Source organism: Charadrius vociferus, unplaced genomic scaffold (assembly GCF_000708025.1).
Source record: "Charadrius vociferus isolate BGI_N301 unplaced genomic scaffold, ASM70802v2 scaffold342, whole genome shotgun sequence".
NCBI lineage: Eukaryota > Metazoa > Chordata > Aves > Charadriiformes > Charadriidae > Charadrius > Charadrius vociferus.
This window is the reverse complement of record NW_009647231.1, coordinates 862,753-882,791: the sequence shown is the minus strand read 5'-3', so window position 1 is coordinate 882,791 and position 20,039 is coordinate 862,753. Positions and strand designations below refer to the sequence as shown.

Below are 20,039 nucleotides of genomic sequence, written 5' to 3'. Positions count from 1 at the left end.
CAGGCTGCTGGACAAATATGTGTTACACCACCAAGGTACAGATCAAGACAAATCTGTGACTCAGGATTTTATCTTGGGAAGAGCGCAAGGTGTACGAAGAACTCAGAATAACGAGGGACGATAACTCTGGGAACTACAATGTGTCAGAAGAACAGCTCTTGCTAATACAGCTCCCCACCAAAGACCTGGTTATCTAAGGTTTATATAGGAATGCCTAGGTCAGCTGACAAAATACTGGTCTTCTGCTCCATAAATGCAGAAAAAACGATAACAACAGTGGAAAATTGGAAGTCTGAATTTCAGCTTTCTTAGAAATAACTGCAACCTGACACATTCCATAATATTTAAACAGGGTGGGGGGAGAGAAATCACCAAAGATGTTACGTTTAGAGATGACATTGACATGAAGAATAGGTAAATTTTGTTTTTCAGCCACTGGGAAAGCAGACTTCATAGGAACTCAGAACAAGTAGGAGAAAAGAATTTTTTTTTAATTTTTTTTTTCCTTGTTGTTTTTCTTTTCAAAGATGAACCTAACTGTGCTCAAAGCTTTCGTGGGCTTGCTCTGGAATTGCTGGGTTCTGGTGGGTCACGCACAGGGAGGTTTAGGAGACAATCATGTCCATTCGAGTTTTATTTACAGGAGGCTGCGGAACCATGAGAGAAGGGAGATTCAGAGAGAGATTCTCTCTATCCTGGGTTTACCTCACAGACCCAGACCATTTTCACCAGGAAAGCAGGCTTCTTCTGCACCCCTCTTCATGCTGGACCTGTATAATGCCATGACAAATGAAGAGGACACTGAGGAGCTGGAGTATTCACTAAAGGGATCAATGGCAGGGGACAGCAGAGGGATACGGAAAGGATACCCTGCCTCTCCAAATGGATATTCGCGGAGAATACAATTATCTCGCATGACCCCTCTGGCCACACAGAATCCTCCCTTAGCCAGCCTGCACGACACCAACTTTCTGAATGATGCTGACATGGTCATGAGCTTTGTCAATTTAGGTACGTGGAAAAATTTTTCGTTTCTGCTCTCTTTGACAAACTGTTAGCCTGATCTGGAGAGGGGCAAACCTCTCGGCTGGACCGTAACCTGCTCTAAAATGGGAGGACTGGGTCAGGGTGGCTGTGCCACTGGTAAAAGAAAAGTCGTACTGATGGTAAAGTAGCTACGTTGTAGGTGGCCATGGAAAAAAGATTTTTCTCACTGTTTATATAAAGTCAGTTTCTATAACTCCCCTCTGCTGGCTTCTGTTTTCTTTCTTTCATTGATGTAATGAAAATTCTAGCCTTAGGCCAACTAACTCCTTTTTTTTTTTTAAATCTCAAAAAATCAAACACTTATGCCTATTGCTCGGTTATTTCCCTCACTGTTTTGCTTAAAGCTCAGACATGAACAAACATCAGTTGTTAATATTTTAAAGCCTAGAATGTTATGAAAAGGGAAAAGTTAAGCCATTTCCGAAAAGGGAAAAAAAAAAAAAGATTTCTTAGGTTATTTAGGTTTTTTTTTCTGTTGGTAAGAGTCAGAGTTTTATTATCTTTTCAGCTGGATGGCTGGTTTTTAAATAATCTGTTGCTGTTTCTTTGTTATTTCTATTTAATAACCACAGACTGCGTTTTATTATACTACCATGGTGCTCAGAGTCTGCAATGGTTCTTATTTTCTGTGTCATAAATAAATTAAATAACAAGTAGAGTATTAAACACCAGAAACATGCAAGCAAAGAATGCTTTTGAAAATGATATCAATTCAGACACAAAAACTGATAAAACTAAATTATATTGGCTTCAGAGTATAATAAACATGCTTACCAGTTACGTTGTTGCTAAAAAAGCAGTTACAGGTTTCTTTAATAGAAGGCAACTTAAATCTCATTAAGAAAGCTGCAAATAAGTCATGAAATGTATTTACTATTTTTATGAGTATTTTAAATGCTGCAGGACTCATAAAGTTAGCTGAAAAAAACCCTTTTCCTTTGATCTGAATAGCCAGAGATTTAATTGAAAACCTGAAATTTCTCAATAAGCTGGTACAAAATCTGATGAACTCTTGCTTTCCAGGATAATACTTTCTGTAGAAACTTTTTAAACAATGGCACATTTTCTGAAATACCTTCAGATTATCACACCCATTCTGTACCTTTTATGTCTACCAGGTCTTTAATCCTTGCTGCAGTATTAAAAATGTTTCCAAACACTAAAATCCCCAACAACTCGAATTTCTAGGAAAATGACACCCTAGAGCTTAGTTGGCATACTAATAAAATTACTTTTCATTAGTTGTGTGGCAGATAAGGTGTTCAATTCTGAGATATGTTTCCTTAAGAGTAACGTACGTCCACAATTCTAAATACATTTGCTTGTTGCTCTTGCTCTTGAAATAGCAGACTAGAAAAAAAATAAATGTCTGTTTTTTGAAAATGTGTCCCTCATCCTTAAAAAGAGTTACACATTATCCATGTATTACTTTCAAGTGATCATTGTATGCCTCGATTTATCCAGAGTATCTGGAGTGAGCCGAATTTAAAATGGCAATGTTGTAAAGGAAATGGGAAATGTTCTGATCTCCTAAGCATTAGTCAAGGCCCTGAACCTGCAAAAATTTTCCTCAAGTGTTCTGAGAAATACCCTCAGTAAATAAGTCTCAAACCATTTCATCAGTGGCCCGGAGAACTGTCTACACGGGACTGAGCCTTTTATTTCATGAAACATCTCTGATTTCATGAGGACTTCTTGCAGTGCATGAGTAGAAGTCTTTGAAGGCTCAGGGTCAGATATGTCCTAGCCTGATCCTGCTGCGCTTCCCCAGACAAAAACTTTCTCTGGAAGAACACAAGTTTCCACTGAATGTTTTACCTTGACTGGGAAGTTTCTAATATTTGTCTCATTTTATTGGGAAGCCAGTGTTGCTTTAAGAAAGTAATTTTGTGAAGCTAAAGCGTATCTTACATTTGTAAACTGTGAAAACTGGGGGTGAGATGCTTTATTTTTCTAGTGATTATGATTAATAGACACTATTAACTTACAAAAAAATACTGTGTAAATACCAGGTTTTGTTTGGCCTCTGTAAAATTAAAATGTGTCTCAGCCCTAAGTGAGTCTAAATCCTAATTCACTTTTAATGCCCTCCCGTGCATGTTGGATATTGTGGTTTATCACACATTCCACCATGTAACATGCATAAGAAATATTGATGACCAGTACAGATTAGCTTCAACATTTTTATTAAACAATCCTATGTTTCAGTATAATTAACATAAAAATGAAATAAATCATTGAAACAGGTAACCATTTTATGTGATTTATGCAGCATAAGATCGTGACAGATGAGGGCAGGCTCTTTTAATGTACAATGGGGAAAAATATGCAGTGATAAGTGAATGCTAACACTGTACCTTAAAATCAATAAATGCTGATGCAGCACAGTAATAACTCAACCAGTTTTAGATTTGAAGCCTCAGTCAACTTGCATAAAATTAATCTGCTCTGGAAATAGTATTCACCATGTTCATACTTGCACACCATTAATTACATGAGGTGTAATTATAAAGCTTTATTAATCATCGTGATATTTTAAATTGAAACTTTTGTATATAGTTGTAGTCAGTTATAATAATGTAAGACATATATATTAAAACAAGGAATATGTAGCTGAAATGTTGGATACAAATTATTAAGTATAAGATTGAAAAGGCTGAATAAGATTAAAAAGTAAAGTAAAAAATAGACAAGGACAAATAATTTTATATTAAAGAATAAGTATTGAAACTCATATGCTAATTTTGATAAAAATCAACTTGTCAGAGTTGCAAATACCTCACTTTCAAAAACAAATTTAAAAAATAATCATCAAGGGAACTGCAACTATAATTCTGTCAAGCAACCAGAGAGAAAAACAAGACAGCATTTGCCTCTCCTGAAGTTAAAATTGTAAACACCTGCTCTTTATCCTGGAATTTATACCAGAATTTCCACCTCTTTCTTTCTTGAAAGATATGACAAGGCAGAGACCATATCTTGTCCCGTATTTTGTATAAGACTGTGTGTGTTGGCAGCTCTCCATAAATATTGATGAGTGTAACAGAAGAGTTAACTGGGGTTGCTCCAGCAGTCAAAGAATAAATCCTCCACTAAATACACTGGGGTTTTCAAAGATCTGATTATATCACCTACAAGTTCAGGACTTTGTTTTCCTCCCTGGGTGTTTTTTATCCTGTTGTTAGATTTTATTATATTGTTGCAAAGCCCTGACTGTTCAGAGTTCTGGCATCTTCTTTTTGGCCGATCTCCCAAAATGACATATATAGGATACCTTGTTCCTTAGAGAACAGGCAAATAATACTCATGTAGTCCTACTCACTTTTCTGCTCACTCAAAATTTAGTTAGGGAAGGACTTTGTTAAGATAAATGTTAGTGTTCCCACTCTTCACCTCTCACCAAAACAAGGGGACTGAATAAAAAAATATGTACATGACTGAGGCTTGGAGAAACAGCAGCACTTTTACAAACAACATTTAAACATTTCAAGGGCTGAATTTTCCATCAGCATCAAAGTGATCATTAAATCCACTGTACTTAAGTGTTCCTCCTCATGCAATTCAAATGGTCTCTATTTTCATTTGTTTACAACACTTCTGTAAATTTTTCTCTAAACAGACAGCTGCATTTGCTAAGCAACTCTGTTTTCTTTCTCCATATTTTCCTGTGAATTGATAGGAGCCCTCTGTCAAATAGGGGATAAATATATACAAGTTTTGTGGGTTTCTGTTGTGTTTTCTTTCTTAGCATATAAAATTAATTACAAAAACTCAAATGAGAAGATCACTATAAAATTTGTGACCCCGACCTATGCATGCCAGTTTAAAGAAGGATACAATATTATGGAGATTTTTAAAATAACCAATGCACCCCAGAAAGACACCTTTTCTTCTTCACACACAAAGTGATTCTGCAATTTTAATTATAATAATCCTCAAACCACACTTGCTGTGATCAGGTCTTAAATCAGATGCTGAAATCAAAGGAAATTTTGCCTGTTTGAGGCAGAGAGGACTGTTCATCTTTCTCCAGCTTCTCTACCCCAAGTTTGTACGCTGTCTTGAAGATTATGTTCTTCTTTAAAACCTGAATCACTAAGCAAATACATAAATTCACAAGATTTACAGCCCATTGTGTTCATCGGAGAATGCTAACATGGCAGAGAACAACTTTTATACAAGTACTTTGCGAAACCTACAGTATGTCAATCCACACCAAATACCTGTAAAAATATATTTTCGTTGCACGCAAAAAAGAAAGGATTCCTAACTGCAATCAGACCTTGAGTGTATATAGTAGCTAGTTTCTTAAATTAAACTAATTCAGTTTCTGCAACCTTCTACTCACAGCTAACATATCATCAGCGAGGGCTATGGAGTGCTAAGCTATAAAATGCCAGGAGCTGTGGAAGGGGAGCTGGGTTTGAAGGATACACGCAAAAAAAAGCCTCAGGATCATTAACTTCTCTCCTCAAAGCTTAGGAATGAGCACGCTTTCTTTCTCTCTTTCTTTTCCACTGGATTTCAGATGTTGCTGCCTTAATTTTAACCTTACATGAATTTCCTTGGCTGAGGTACAGTTTTAGTCCCTAAAATGCAGGCTTCTAATGAAAATATTGACACAGGCTTAACTGAAGTGACGGAAATAGTGCTATTATCTTGCCTTGGACAGAGGGATGCTATTACAGAGATAAAACTTGTTAAATAACAAATAGACCTCACGTCTTTAATTGAGGAGTTGGATCAATACTGAGAAAAAATGAGAAAACATTTGTGAAGGTTTTTTGAATGGAAACCCAAAGTCAATAACATGGCATTTTTCACTCTTTTACATAAACTATAAAGCAAATTAGATCAAGTGGGTTTCACTTAATCTTCACCCAAAGTACATCTCACTTGGCATCTTGAAATTCTAAGATTTTTTTCCCTTAACAAAATTTTCATCACCCAGTCAGTGAGCTGAACTAATTTGTTGTGTCCTAGGTACACATTAGGCATTAAAAAAAACTATTAATGATGAAATAACTTGATATGATCAAATTAAATATTAAGACGGCTTTTTGCAAAATAGGCTTGTTTATTTCGAGAACAAAATGACTTCATCCACATGATGATATTTCCTAAAAATCCTCACCCAATCCTTAGAATACTTTAGGCAGTTTTAACCAATTTTTGTGCAATGACAGAGCAGATTGTTAGGGATTGTTTTTTATTTTGAGCAAGAAATATTCTCCATATTCCTTTTTGGAATTACAATGCATTTGTTGTTTTATATTGAAATATTTTATATTTCCTTTGAAATCTCTCTTGTTACATGAACCTTATGAACTATATAGCTCTACCTCAAAATAGGTTTGTGTGTGATCCATAAATATCATCTAACAAAATAATGTTTTTATAACTGTCAATTAATTTTTTTGCCAAAGTTAACACTTTAAATCCAAGTAAATTATTGTATCTACCCGGCCAAAAAAATGTCAAGCTCTCCATTAACTGGGGTATAAAACTGTCTGACTTTCCTTGCCGACAGATTTGAAAGAAATTGCAGATAACTGAAGAGAAACTGATTTAGCAGATGGTTAGACGTGCATGGTGAAAAGCTATATAGATGTATGGATATATATAAATACATATTATTATTAATATTTTTCCCATTGGGAAGAACGGCTGACCCAGTTCCGCTTCTTCTTCATAAAGTGCTCCTTTCCAGACTAAACACAGACTTTGGGTGGGGTTGTGGGGATTGTATGTATTGTACAGTACATATTTTCCCAGGAAAACACAATCTTGGAGTGACTCTGGCTAACCATGAAAGAGAAAGAGGGAGGCTTGTGGAGGCGCCTCTGTGGAGAGGGTATTAGGGGAGGAATCTGCCTGCCATGGAGTGGATGGAGAGCCTCTTGGTTCTCTTCCTAAACCCCAGGGTATTTGCTTAAATAACAGGACAACTTTGGCACATATGTGATCTCCCACACTTATTGCTCCTGTTATTATTTTCTCTGTATGTTAAATTATGCAAAGAATTTTACCATGGCTACCTGCCTACTTACTGCCTGAGTTATGGAGGTAATTACGACACGGGCAGTTCCTTTTTCTTCTCTTTTTAGCCACGGCGGTTCCTTTCAGCTTGCTTTCATAGGCCCACAAACTAATAGAGTTTTGCAGAAAATTGATTGATTACAGCCTGATCATTCTAGGTGTCATCTGGTGTTTCCACATAGCTGAGAATGAACAGTTTATGAAGTGCCAATTGCAGCCTCCAGCTAAAGAAAGGCTCCCCAGGGTTTCAGGAGAGCTCTGGCTGCTACCAGACTTTATAATTATTTCCCACACTTTTCCCCATCCTCTCCGACTTGTCCTTTCCCTTGTCTCTAACCCCCGCCGTCTAGGCAGGGTCACTGAACTTTAATTTTCTGTCAGTGGCATTTGGCTGCAGAAGGGATTAAAGGCCGAGAATCGGTGAGACTAGGCGACAGCGCGGGAGATGGAGAGGGAAGGAATGAGAACAGGCATGGGAGAAAAATGGCAAAGCACAGACCGAGCCTTACAAGGGAGGACAGCCCTCTTCTTCTCAGTAGGCAACAGCCAGTGTGCGGGGCTGGACACAGACCTGCTGGGCATGGGAAAGGCTCACAACAGAGAAAGAGTCTCTGTAGGAACTGGTGTTACTGGGAGAGTTAGTCCCGCTCCTCTGTGCCTCACGTGGAGAGTGATGTTGTAGCACTGAGAGCTTTTCCCAGGCCAGTAGAGTTACCAAAGCGGAGGGAAGATCATCAGGGTAGGGAGAACATGCATACAGACAGAGAAAGGGCAAACCCAAGAGAAAAGGAGGGAGAACATGATAAACATAGATAATGTGCAAATGAGAGATAAAATTAGTCTGGGTATAAGTTTCTTCTAGTGAACATTGCAGGTGAAGGAGGCAGTTTCCTTCTCAACCCCTGGTGGCAGGGCGACTACCTCAACCTCCCCAGGCACATGGCTCCCCAGCCAAAAGTTTTCATCCTTGCAAAATAAAATGCAGCTCCCCCCACCCTTCAGTATGTGCGTGCAGGGAGTACACAGACGGGCTACTAACATTTGCAGCCATAAATAAAGTAGAAGCTAGCTTTTAAAAACCGCAGGTTAAAGGATGAGGGCTGCCATGACGCACACAGAGAGGTTGAGATCAGAGGAGCAGCTAAAAGGGGTCGGGAGAAACAATGAATCCCCTTGTTCTGAGTCATATTTATGAGTGCTCCATTGCACCTAAAGTTCATATTTTATTGGGTAGGCCATGGGGTTTCCCCATTTGCTCATCTCTTAAAATAACACCCCTGGTTAAAATTTCCTATAAAACACAGAAATGCTACAGCAGGCAGAACTTGTCAACCCTGACAACTACATTATTTAAGTTTGTGGGTGGGGTACATCAAGCAGGAGCTGGTTTGTTTTTTTACTGAATTATGAATTTGTTTTTGTACAAAAAATGACTGTGAAACAAGTATAAAAGGAGAGGTTTTACAGCTCAGCTCTCCACTCAGAGTCTTCCCACTGTTACTGAGAGATGCTCCAAAAGGTGAATCTAAATGTTTAGTTCCCAGCTCTTTTTGAGCAACTGCGCTGGTGCAATAGATCGAGAACTTGGTTTTGTCGACCGCTATTATACAACTCAATGGCATGTGTGGTACTTTGCCAGAACACAGTTTTACTTTTATTCCTACTGTAACTCAGGGCAAACTGACACAACAATTGTTAATGACTCAGAGCTTAGAAAACTAATTGGGACAGGTAGTGATGGTACATGATATGTATTCATAGCTGACAACTGGTGGCTTTGCAGAAGCAAAATTCCACCTAATTCTCTTTTTGGAGGAGAATTAGAAGGAGATAGGAATTTGAACAGACGAAACTTCTGTTAGGTTTGTTTTTATCTGACCTAGTAATATTATCAGTTCAGACCCCATGAGAACCTAAGAGCCTATTCCAACCTCAATGATTCTGTGATTCTATCACTTTGTGGACTATGTCTATTAAATTAAATTACTGTTGTCTCATGTATTTGACCATAGTCAAATTAATGATGTTATATTCATATTATGTGGAAAAGCTGTGCCCATAATCCAGAGAAATCATTATAAATTAATAACAATTTGTCTAGCCATATACATTAAAAACATCCTTTTTTAAAAAATGAGGGGGAAATATAGGTGGGGTATTAAACTATAAGGTACTTCAAAATAATTTCAAGAAGATACTGTGTTGGAGTTTTACAATATGGATGGCACCATTTTTGGAGGAAGAAGTCTTAAATTCTGCCCTGGCAAACCTAGACTACAGAAGAGGAAAGGGCAGGGACACTGAACGATTTGTAAGTCTGATTTTGGATGGCACCCGATGGCACTTGGTGCCTGAAGCCATGGGATTCTAGTGGTATGGTTTGCAAAGACGTTAGCTGAGAAATCAAAAGAGTGGGCAAACAGTAGTGTGGATGATAAAGCCATGGGAGCAAGAGCAAACACAGCGTACGCCATGACAGCTGTAGTCTTTGTGGTGATTTATGATGGCTGAGATCCAGCAGGAACATAGCTATGGGAAGGGTGTTCCCAAGGTTAGCTCAGCTGGGGTGTCTGTCAATAACTACAAGTCATAACATGCTAGTCATCCTGAAGGTTAATCTGCTACTCCTGACCAGGTTACTTTCCTGTCTCGTACATGAAATGTGTGCAAATGTTTTGCAGTGAGTCTGTCCTGGCCCCAGCCTAGCCTAAACCTGAAAGTCGGAGAGTGAAATATCTGAGCAGCCAAATAGGAAAAAGCTGAAGAGCCTCAGATAGAGAAGAAAACCAGTGTGCCTCTGTTTACCAATCCATAAAATGAGGATGGCCAATTCTGTGTTCATTTTCATTTCTGTGCACTCTTGCTCTTTGACCTTGACGAGCACTAGAATGGCTTTCTTTTTGTGAAGCCTCGTTTTACTCTGGCTGTGTGATCTGTAAAATGCCTCGCTCCTAAGAGCCTCCCAACACCTTGTGTTTTCTCGCGGTGATCTCAAGCGTTATTTTAGAAAGGGCTAAAAAAAAGCCCTTCTATAAGGGCTACAAGTCTATTTACAGGAAGTTTTACAAAATAATAAAAAAGAAAAAGAAACACTGGAATTAAAGCACCGAAACTGAGATTTGAGATCTGATGCAATGAAGAGATGATGTGTGGTTAGTCTAGCTCTGGTTCACAGAATATAGACTTGCGTTTCTCTGACCCATATGTGCATGTGTATCAGTCTGTGTGCATGGCTTTGTGTGTGTAATATAGAAAGCATGTAAATCTCTTCAGTTTTAGTCATTGGGATTTTTTCCCCCTTAAATCATAATATTCTTTCCCATCGATACTATGTGGCTTTAGCAGCCCTGACCTTTCAAGCTCCCTGTTTGGGCCAGTGTTTATCAGATGACCGTTTGACCTCCTTGTTAATTGTACTTAATTACATCCTGTTGTAACATTTTGAAATAAGGAGGAGAGTTTATGGATCTGCTCCAAAGAGCTGAAGAGCAAAACAGCAGCAGAATTCAGTGGTATGAGGTGCTGAGTAATCTCCTGGTTAGGTCAGTAAGAGCTGTGCCTTGTCCAGTTAATTGCAAAATTGTATCCTTAAACTGTTCCTTTTCCATTTAGGATCCTTGGTACTCCTGAGAATAAAAATCGTATGGGTTTTTTTGTTCCGAGAAGGGCTTCTCCTCTCTGATTCTCAGCTTGGAGCTTTCTCCAAAGAGATCAAGGAAGGAGCGAGAGGCCTATCAACAGTACTGCAAGGGCTGAAGTTCACATGTGATGATATAAAAGAGACAAGCCTCTGTTGCCACAAGTGAACTCTCTGTGGTTTTCCAAAACTTCAGAGTTTCTTATGCTTCCCTAGAATTGCCAGTTCCCATGAGCTTTTTGGGAGCTGTATAATATTTGCTATGAGATTTTCTGTGCGTTGATGATTTATGGGCACATCTAAGGATTCATTAAAGAGCAGCAATTATCCCCTGTAGTTGCAGAAAAACAAAAATGAAAACAAATCAACATCCAGAAACAGATGCAGTGCTTGAAAATGGGCACTCAAAAGACTCAAAGAGCAACTTCAAACACTTCTTATTTTATAATGCTTTTCATATAGCTGATGGCTTTTGAAACACATGGGCTTGACCGTAACACTTCTCTTCTCACTAAAGATGATATATATATATATGCTTCTTCTACTGTTGTTGTTCCATAGCTCACTTTCCACAAACTTGATTTATAAGATTATAGAAAACTTGATTTCCTAAAACAAATGAAGATAAAAAGGAACAGAACCTATGAAATGATTAACTTCAAGTGAAAATCTAGTCCCAAGACTGTAAGGATCACAAGGAGAAAGAATACACCTTCGGTTTTATTTTATTAAAACACTGATAATCAGACTTATTGGAGAATGAAGTGCCATGAAGAATTAATTGCTTGTAGTAGTAAACTGCACATAATTATGGCATTATTGTAAAAGGTTTATCATTGGCTATGAGTCATATTCTAGATAAAAAAGACAAGTTACTTGCTGCTGTGCTGCAAGACTCTAGGCTGACAGTACGGCCCTGATTATCACTGCAAAGTGAACAGTATTCTTGTGAAAGCTAAAAATCTGTACTAAGTCTGTCAGGTAGCAAAGGTTAAACCTACAGTTCAGCTACATACAATTGCATTTACATACTTAATGTTTTTTACATGTTGATTTAAGTTACAAGCTTATATGATTAAAAATGAAACAGAGTTTGCTGAGTAAGTTATTCAGAAACCATAATGTTTAAATATTCTTCGGTGTTAAGCAATAAAAAGTATAACTGAAACCATACAATTAAATATGATGACTTTCAAGAAGGCCTGGTTATTTTGTCAGAATTTTGAGACGTACATGTAATGTGACGCAGTATAGTATAGTTTATCAAAGTAGTTTAAAATTAGGTATTATTTAAGATTAAGGTTCTTGCTTCTCTTTGATTCCTTGGTGTGCTCCTTTACTAATGTCATCTTAGAGTTCTCAAGACGAATACCTATTTTAACTACAGGGGCTTAAAAAAGTGATAATTTTTAATCACTTCTTAAACTATTGAATTAATGATCAAGTTTACTGATGCTGCTTATCATAATGAGATCACACTTACAAGGAGATGAAAAATTATATATATAAAAATTTTAATTTAATAAATATATTTTAAATAATATTTCATAAAATGTATATGCATATATATTTTATTTATATATATGGTAATGGAAAATCCAGAGAAGTTTATGCTATAGAGTGAATACCATTTGAGTGGTATTCATGTTCGTGATCGAGTTCATGTTGCAATTCACTGTGTCACAAAGGAGGGAGTAATGTCATTGAGATTAACAATATATTGCCCCCATTTTGGTTTCCCAGTGGCTGTGTTTTGCTTCCTCCATATTTGTACATATTCCTTAGAAATGGAAAAAATACAAAGAATGTGCTTACTAGCATGTGTGCATGTACAGGAGAGATCTAATGTAAGAGGGGTTCATCACAGGACTCGAATCAATGAAACAGGCACATTTGTGAATGGAAAACTTGGGTCCGTGGGCACAGATCCCAAATAATTTATGACCTGTTCATCCTGTGTTTACATTGACATCTGCTGCTGTACAGGAATTAAGCTTCTTTTATTAATGTTATATCACCTTAGGTCAATGAGATTTACCGTGGACTCCATTAAACGCTGCTGCTTCAGCTTGTCTGCAGGTGGGGAGTGTGCTCTCATCAAAGTGGGAATGAAAGCAAGCACCCAAAAGAAGAGTCTGTGATGCTTCGAGTTGTGAGGATGGGCAACCAATGGTTCTAAATTACTTGAAAAAGAAAACCAGGCCTACCACCAAAGATTAGGGCAGTAGTCACTTCTAGTCCTAGTACTAAAAAGGCTGCATTTGAAATAAAAGCATTATGTTAGTGGTCAGGTTCCCACTGCCTGTTCATACTCACCCTCTGCTTAGAGAGACACTCAACTTTTGTCTAAGACACATCAGGTCAATTTTTAGGAGTGGAGAGAAGCCAGTATTGCATCATACGAGCTTCAGGAGACCATCTTTGCTGTTCCAGAGATGTGTTACACCTGCAGATACCTCCACAATCAGCCTGAGAATTGTGTTTGTGGGTAACTTGGTGAGGAATATGAGAAATGCAGTCCCAGGTGGAATAACAGTAAAAATTAAGGAATGATACAAGTATGTCCACGGTCCTGGGCAACCAGCTCTAGGTGGCCCTGCCTGAGAAGGGGGCTTGGAGCTCATGACCTTCTGGGGTCCCTTCCAACCTCAGCCGTTCTGTGACTCTGCGATAGAGTGGTTACGGAGAAGCGGGATCTTACTCTTGTCTTATACATTGACATCAATGATTCCTACTTTTTTTTTTTTTTTTTTTTGGAGTGGAGTAATGATCTTGCTCAGACAATTATTGGATGAACAATTCTATGTGCTCAAAGTGTCATGCTTTTTTTTTCTATTTTGGAAATTGTTTTCTTACTTTTGACTTCATTTTGAGACTTCTGTGTCTCTCTTTCCAAGTCTGTCCAAAGCAACGTGCTGCGAGGGATCAACACCTATTGTCATGTTACCTGGAGCTAATCTGAGCTCTTTCATGGCACAAATATTTTTTGTGAAAACTGCTTTTCCTTTCCTCTGGCAGTGCAGGTGTAATGCCAGATGGCCAACCCAGAGATCTTTAATTCACTAACAATTAGTGAGTTTCTGAGAGAGGGTCTAAATGTTCATTAACTTAGGTGAGATTCAAGTTTCTTTCAAGGTGTTTTTTCCTTCTTTTTGAGGGGGTTTATTCCATATGGGGGGTTGTATGTAGGTGAAATAATCTCTCTTTGTGAGAATAAATCATGATCAGATTAGACTACCCGAGGTGCAGAGGAGAGGGTGCGGTTCGGATCAGTATAACAAGCTGTTAAAATCACAGCCAGCTCCCAAACTGGCTGTTAAAGCCTGCTGTCTGAAAGTGCCACTCCTCACCACTGCTGGTCAGTCTCCTGGCTACTCTTCCTCCTCATCTTCCTCCCATTTGCCCCCAGTGCCCCTCCCAATGCCTGGGAGGGCCCATCCCTGCTGTGCTTCTGGCCCCATAACTCTGTTTCTCAGCTCCACTGCTCAGGTTCTCCTAGGTGGGTCCTCAGTGTTGGCCCACAGCAAGCAAGCATAGGGCAAACCTTCAAAATGAGGGCTAACAATCTATATAAGATGAATTCCAGTCTCTTCACATTTTTAATTTTTAAGGTGATGACTCAGTTAGTACAGTGATTAACCCAGTATGCACTTGTACACGCAAAATATAAATCTGAGGAACTGAATTCATTTGAGCCATGTTCAGAGACTAGCTAAGCACATGGCCTGTGATCAGCTACGTTTTGCAATTGTATTTAATATCCTACCTATAATACAGCATATCAAAACAATTTTTAATTTATTATATGTAATAAAGCATTTTTCTACTCTCTAAACGAGATGTTCTTGAGGGTTTCCTTCCTCATCGTTGTTACAGCTGGACTGTTTTTTATGGAATGTTTGGCCAGTGTTAATGGATATGAGTAATATTAAAATACCCAGATGTGAGCACAGGGTAAGGAGAAAATAGTTCCTATCCAGTCGTATCCAGTTTGGCACACAGACACAACTTCCATGGAAGCATTTCCGACAAATTCCACAGTGGGAAATGGATGGAGCTCGTTAGACAACATGTGTGAATGGTAAATGGTGGAGTGACTTACCACCTCTGGGTGGAAGTGAGCAGAGGGTTAACATGAGCAGGAACTAAGGAGATGTGGGAAGATAGAATGGGCTTTAATGTTTAGCTTTTACTCCCCTGCCAGTTGCCCTATGATGATATATGCCCTTTCACCCTTCTCAGAAGTTATGTTCCATCTGTATACTTTTACAGTGTCAAAACAGTTATAACTTACACCTATTTTCTGACCATTGGATCCCAGAGGTATAACTTTTGTTCCTATTCAGTTGCAGCTGAACCCAAGAGAGATCTTTTTTTTCTGTCATTTGTTAACCTTGAGGTTGTGTTGATCTGACATCCTGACTTTCACACACAGTCAGAAACCTGGGAATAATTGTTAGTTTTCTTTGTGACGATCTGTGATTAGAGAAAACCAACATTAAATACGAGAAAAATTGGAAGTCTATTGATAGACAGTATCAAAAGGTACCGGCTTTGCCAAAGCCTGGGCAAAATAGACATCACTGAAAATGCAGACAAAATTGACAACCTCAGGCATTGTGGTGTAAGGATTAGCTAATTTATCTATGTATTAGCTCAGAACTACCTAATACAGTGTTCTTTTCCCAGTTCTGTTTTTTTCTTTCAAGTAAAGATTTATCACTGATGGAAATTAACACCATTAAAAACCTAGTGGATACGAATTTTTAAAATAGGTGTTTCGGATTGGAGTGCCTTTGTAATATAGCGTGACTTAAAGCAATGAAGAAATCAGAGGGTCTGTACTTGTTACATTCAAAATAGCAAACTGCATGTGATTTTTTTCTTCATTGCCTCCTCCCAGACCTTCAGTTGTGATGCTGCTCTCGTTTGGCACACATTACTATTACAGCACAAAACAGGTCCAAATGCGACCTGTTACTGTTAATTCTAGAAGCTGTGACCAGATGGACTTTCAGTTTTTAAATGTATGGAAGAAGAGTTAGCTGAGATTCATTCTACCACTGTTAGTAGAATTAAAAAGACATACATGCAGTGCATCTTTTGTTGTGCTTCATGCTACAGCTGAACAACTTGGAGTGAAAGAGAACTTGGAGAAGGCTCCGGGGAGATCTTATTGCGGCCTTCCAGTACCTAAAGGGGGTCTACAGGATAGCTGGGGAGGGACTTTTTACAAGGGCATGTAGTGATAGGACGAGGGGGAATGGCTATAAACTGGAAGAGGGCAGGTTTAGATTAAACATTAGGAAGAAATTTTTCACTCTGAGGGTGGTAAGGCACTGGAACAGGCTGCCCAGAGAAGCTGTTGATCCCTGGAGGTGTTCAAGGTCAGGCTGGATGTGGCTTTGGGCAACCTGGTCTAGTGGGAGGTGTCCCTGCCTATGGCAGGGGGGCTGGAATTAGATGATCTGCGAGGTCCCTTCCAGCGTAAACCATTCTATGATTCTATGAAAGTTTTGCATTCAGGAGGTTGAAGGATACAGTGCATTATACTGTTGAAACCAGAAGAAAAATTAGATTTTGATGAATCCCTTTGTCACCTATCTTTTATATTAGGATCGTGATAATACCCAGACTTAAACTCTCATAATTCTGTTCACTTCCAAAACTCTGTCTCTTTATTCTGGTTACTCATTCCTACTGTTGCATTGGCCAGGATCAAACCAGCATAAGAAAAGCAGGGTGTTGCTTTTCTACTTATTATTCTGTATTAACAACTGAAAGCCTTCCAGCATTTAATTATTATTGGAGCAGCTGCAGCATAGCACTTGTTTTGACTTGTTGAGCAAGTGCATTTGACTTGGAAGACACAGAAGAGTAAACTGAATGAATAACACATGTTTACCAAAGAATTTTTCAGCAAAACATTGACTATTGAATGAACACCAGCAATTTCATTAAAACATGTATTTTATGCATATTTCAGTGTGAAGTAACAAGAAGGCATCATAGGTAATCTCATGGTGTATAGAACTCCTGGGACATTACGCGTGAGAAAGCTGAGCTCAGTTGTGCTTCTTTGGTAGAGGCATTTCTCTAGGTCTGTGCTTATAAAAGTTGCTGGCAGGCACTGGTATACGGTTCCTGGGAACTTTTCCTGTTCAGGGTGAATGCTGAGAGCTTTTAATTTCTTACTGAGCTCTAATTCTTACAAGAATTCATGAAAAAAAAATTCTTTTACATATTCTATTCTATTCTACCATGTTTTCATAACTTCCCTTTTTTTGCCTAACTGCTGCCCACCACTTACTAAAGTTGAATACATTGCATGTATGTTTTGAGGCGTTTAGACAGTAGAAATCATACAATCCAAAGTCTATGTTCATAATAATCTAGTGTTTCAAAATATTTTGTCTTTTTCAACTGTGTATTTTGTTAATTGGTAAGAATCTATCAGATCTTATTGAGTACAACAACAAAATTAAAAATTTAGAACTTTAATAATAGAACACTGCTTTCCTGGTCATTCTCAAAAGATGTAATACTAAATGCTTGCGTAATATACATGAATATTCCAACTTATTTTTTTATAAAGTATGGGATATTGAAATACATTTCTTCTGTGAGAGATAAAGAAAGAAAACCAATATGTACTTGAAAAAAGTCCAGGCAGTGTATTCTTTTTTTTTTTTTATTATGGTTTTCCTTTTCGTTCTTGCTTTAGATTCTGTTGGAGTCACTGAAGGTTTTCTCACTGACTTTATCTTGACTTGAATTACATACAGTTCAGTAATTCTGTGCAATTATGGAAGGGATATTCTACCATTAAAATCTGGATTCAATAAACAATAGATGATTTTTCATTTATTGAAACTGCCAGTAACTGCACAGTACTTCATCAAACAATTTCAAACTGTCTCTAATTTAGTTAAGCAAAATAGCCAAATGTTGCTCATTGCTGTCAGTAACTGCCTGAAAATAAAGAATTTAGTCAAATAACTCTAAATTTACAGCAGTGTAACTTGCTTCAGAATATGACCTATCAAGCTTTCTGCTTTGTGTTTTAATAAAAAAGTATATTTTATGTAAAAGCTATTTACATCATTCTTTCAAAACCACATCTGTAAATCTATAATTACTTTAAATACAACCAGTCTAATAATAATAAATACAGAGAAACTCAAATATACAGCACTGCAATAAAGCAGTTCTTAAGGAACAGAGTTGTTGCAATGAAAAAAAAAGTCAAGTTTCTGCAGACTTACCCTCCCTATTTAAGCAAAATTCTTACTGATTACAGAAATAGTTTTGCCTCAGTCTAAAGGGGATCAGAATCTGGATAAATATTCTGACACTGGGTTTTGTGGTTAAGATAGGATATGTGTGAAATGTAGTTTTGGGGAAACCTATTTTCAACCTCTGCCTACATTTTTGACTTAAAGGATCCTTATATGACTGCTCTTGGGCTTTCGGTATGAGTTGATCCATTTTGATGGGAGATGAGTTCCCAAAAGATGTCAGTTCCAAAGGTAAATTCTTAACAACCCTGCGATACACGGACAGGCACAACTGAAGCCTGTGCAATGTATTTTCCCACCTCAGCCTGGAGAAGGGGATGAGGAGGGAAATGAAGAGTTATTAAGCCTAAATCACCCACTTTCCCTGGCTACAAAATAGTCAGGGGGGCACCAGCCCACCCTTGCTCTGCTGATGAAAATGGGTAAAAAGAAATGCAGAAGACATGATACTACAAGGAGAACAAGTCAGTGGGCGTAGGGCTCTGAAGCTTTGTAGGTAAAACACTCAGGTGAATGATTATCCAGTAAATACCTAATTCAAATGAATAAAAAAAAAAAAAATCAGATGTGGGAACAAAAACTTATTTCATTCTCATTTTGACCCTCAACCCCTGCATTTCTTCCTTGCAGTAGCCCAGGATGTCCTGTCGCTGGACTACTCAGCATCCTGGATGTTAGGATGTGGTCATCGAAAGCAGCTGATAGGGATTGAAATGTCCTTTGACTGAGCCAGGGCTATCTCTTAGTCCTATTCTCTTAAACTGCAGATGACTAAAGGGGAAATGTAGATAAACTCCTCTGTTCTTCTTACTGGCTGGTGCAAGACAGTTGACCCTTAACAAACAGAAGTGTCTCTCCACTGCCTGTATCAGGCAGCCGTCTTTGGTGTACAAAACAATCCTTTAAGGACAGGTGACTACTTTTATCAATTTCAGTGCCTAACTCAAAATAGATTTCCTGATTCTGGATCGGATTCTTGCCATTCTAGAAAACAGATTAAACCTCTTGAAGCAGTAGTGCTTAGATAAATATTTGCGCTGTCTGCAATTTTTTTAAATAATAGCTTAATCTAAGTTTCTAAAGTGAATGTTAATTTTCTACAGTGTAAAAGCCTAAACAAAGTTACAAAACCTTAAAATATATTTTTAGAAATCTGTTATCTGGTCTCCTCAATTGAGAATGTTGTTCTCATGAATGAGCTTCTTAACTTCTCTCTGTTGCACTTCATTAAAATAGTTACACCTAGCATAGCTGTTTTATTAAAAAAAACAAACCACCTTTCGTTCTGCTCTGGGACCACATCTTTTCTCCTGTCCACACGCCCTACAAAACGTTCATTGCGGTATTTTGTAAAATGTGAGTCAGTTTAAATAGTCTAATCCTAGAAGAGGGAATGTGTTTCTGGAATTTGAATGTTGGAGAGAAGAGCAAGAATGAGGTAAACAGCTATTTGATGTCTGTCTTTTCACAGTAGCACAATAGCTAATTCCTTGGGCCTCTGACCTTTTAGTGTCCTGTAACAGAGTACTTGCATTAATCTGTTGCTTATCTGTCACCTACCACATTTGATATTTCCAGCCTCTGCTTTCAATTATCAGTCATTTGAGGCAGCACTGAGTAATTTCAGGAGAAAACGCCTGGAACCTTTGACCTGTTTTTGTCAGATAACCACAAGTGTTCACTGTAGATAAACTATCATTTCATTATATTCAAGATGTAAACGAGTGTCGTTTGTAGTGTATCAGCTTACTGTAACCTTTATCACCTTGAAGTGATTAAAACTGACTCGTTTACTTAGTGCTTATACAAAGAATTCAGAGTCAAACAGTGAAATTCAGTGAGAAGAGTGTAAATGGCCCCTCACAGTTACAGAGTCTGTAAGACTCTCCATTTTTCCTTGGCATGTATACTTACTAGTTAAACAGTGATGTTAAGTTGATTAGTGAGGCTTCACTATTTGTGAATCCAGTTGGGATTCTGGGATCTTAGATTGTAAAATCAGCTTATTCCGACATATC

At 38.0% G+C, this 20,039-nt stretch overlaps 1 protein-coding gene across 1 annotated transcript in view; it reads left to right on the top strand.

Annotated features, from left to right (window-relative positions):
* The first annotated feature begins 435 nt into the window (after positions 1–435).
* BMP5 (bone morphogenetic protein 5) overlaps positions 436–20,039 on the top strand; it is a 55,553-nt gene continuing 35,949 nt past the window's right edge. The window contains exon 1 of the mRNA XM_009879832.1: positions 436–1,011. Within this exon, the coding sequence (XP_009878134.1) occupies positions 528–1,011 (484 nt within the window). The 5' untranslated portion in view covers positions 436–527. The remainder of the gene's footprint in view (positions 1,012–20,039) is intronic.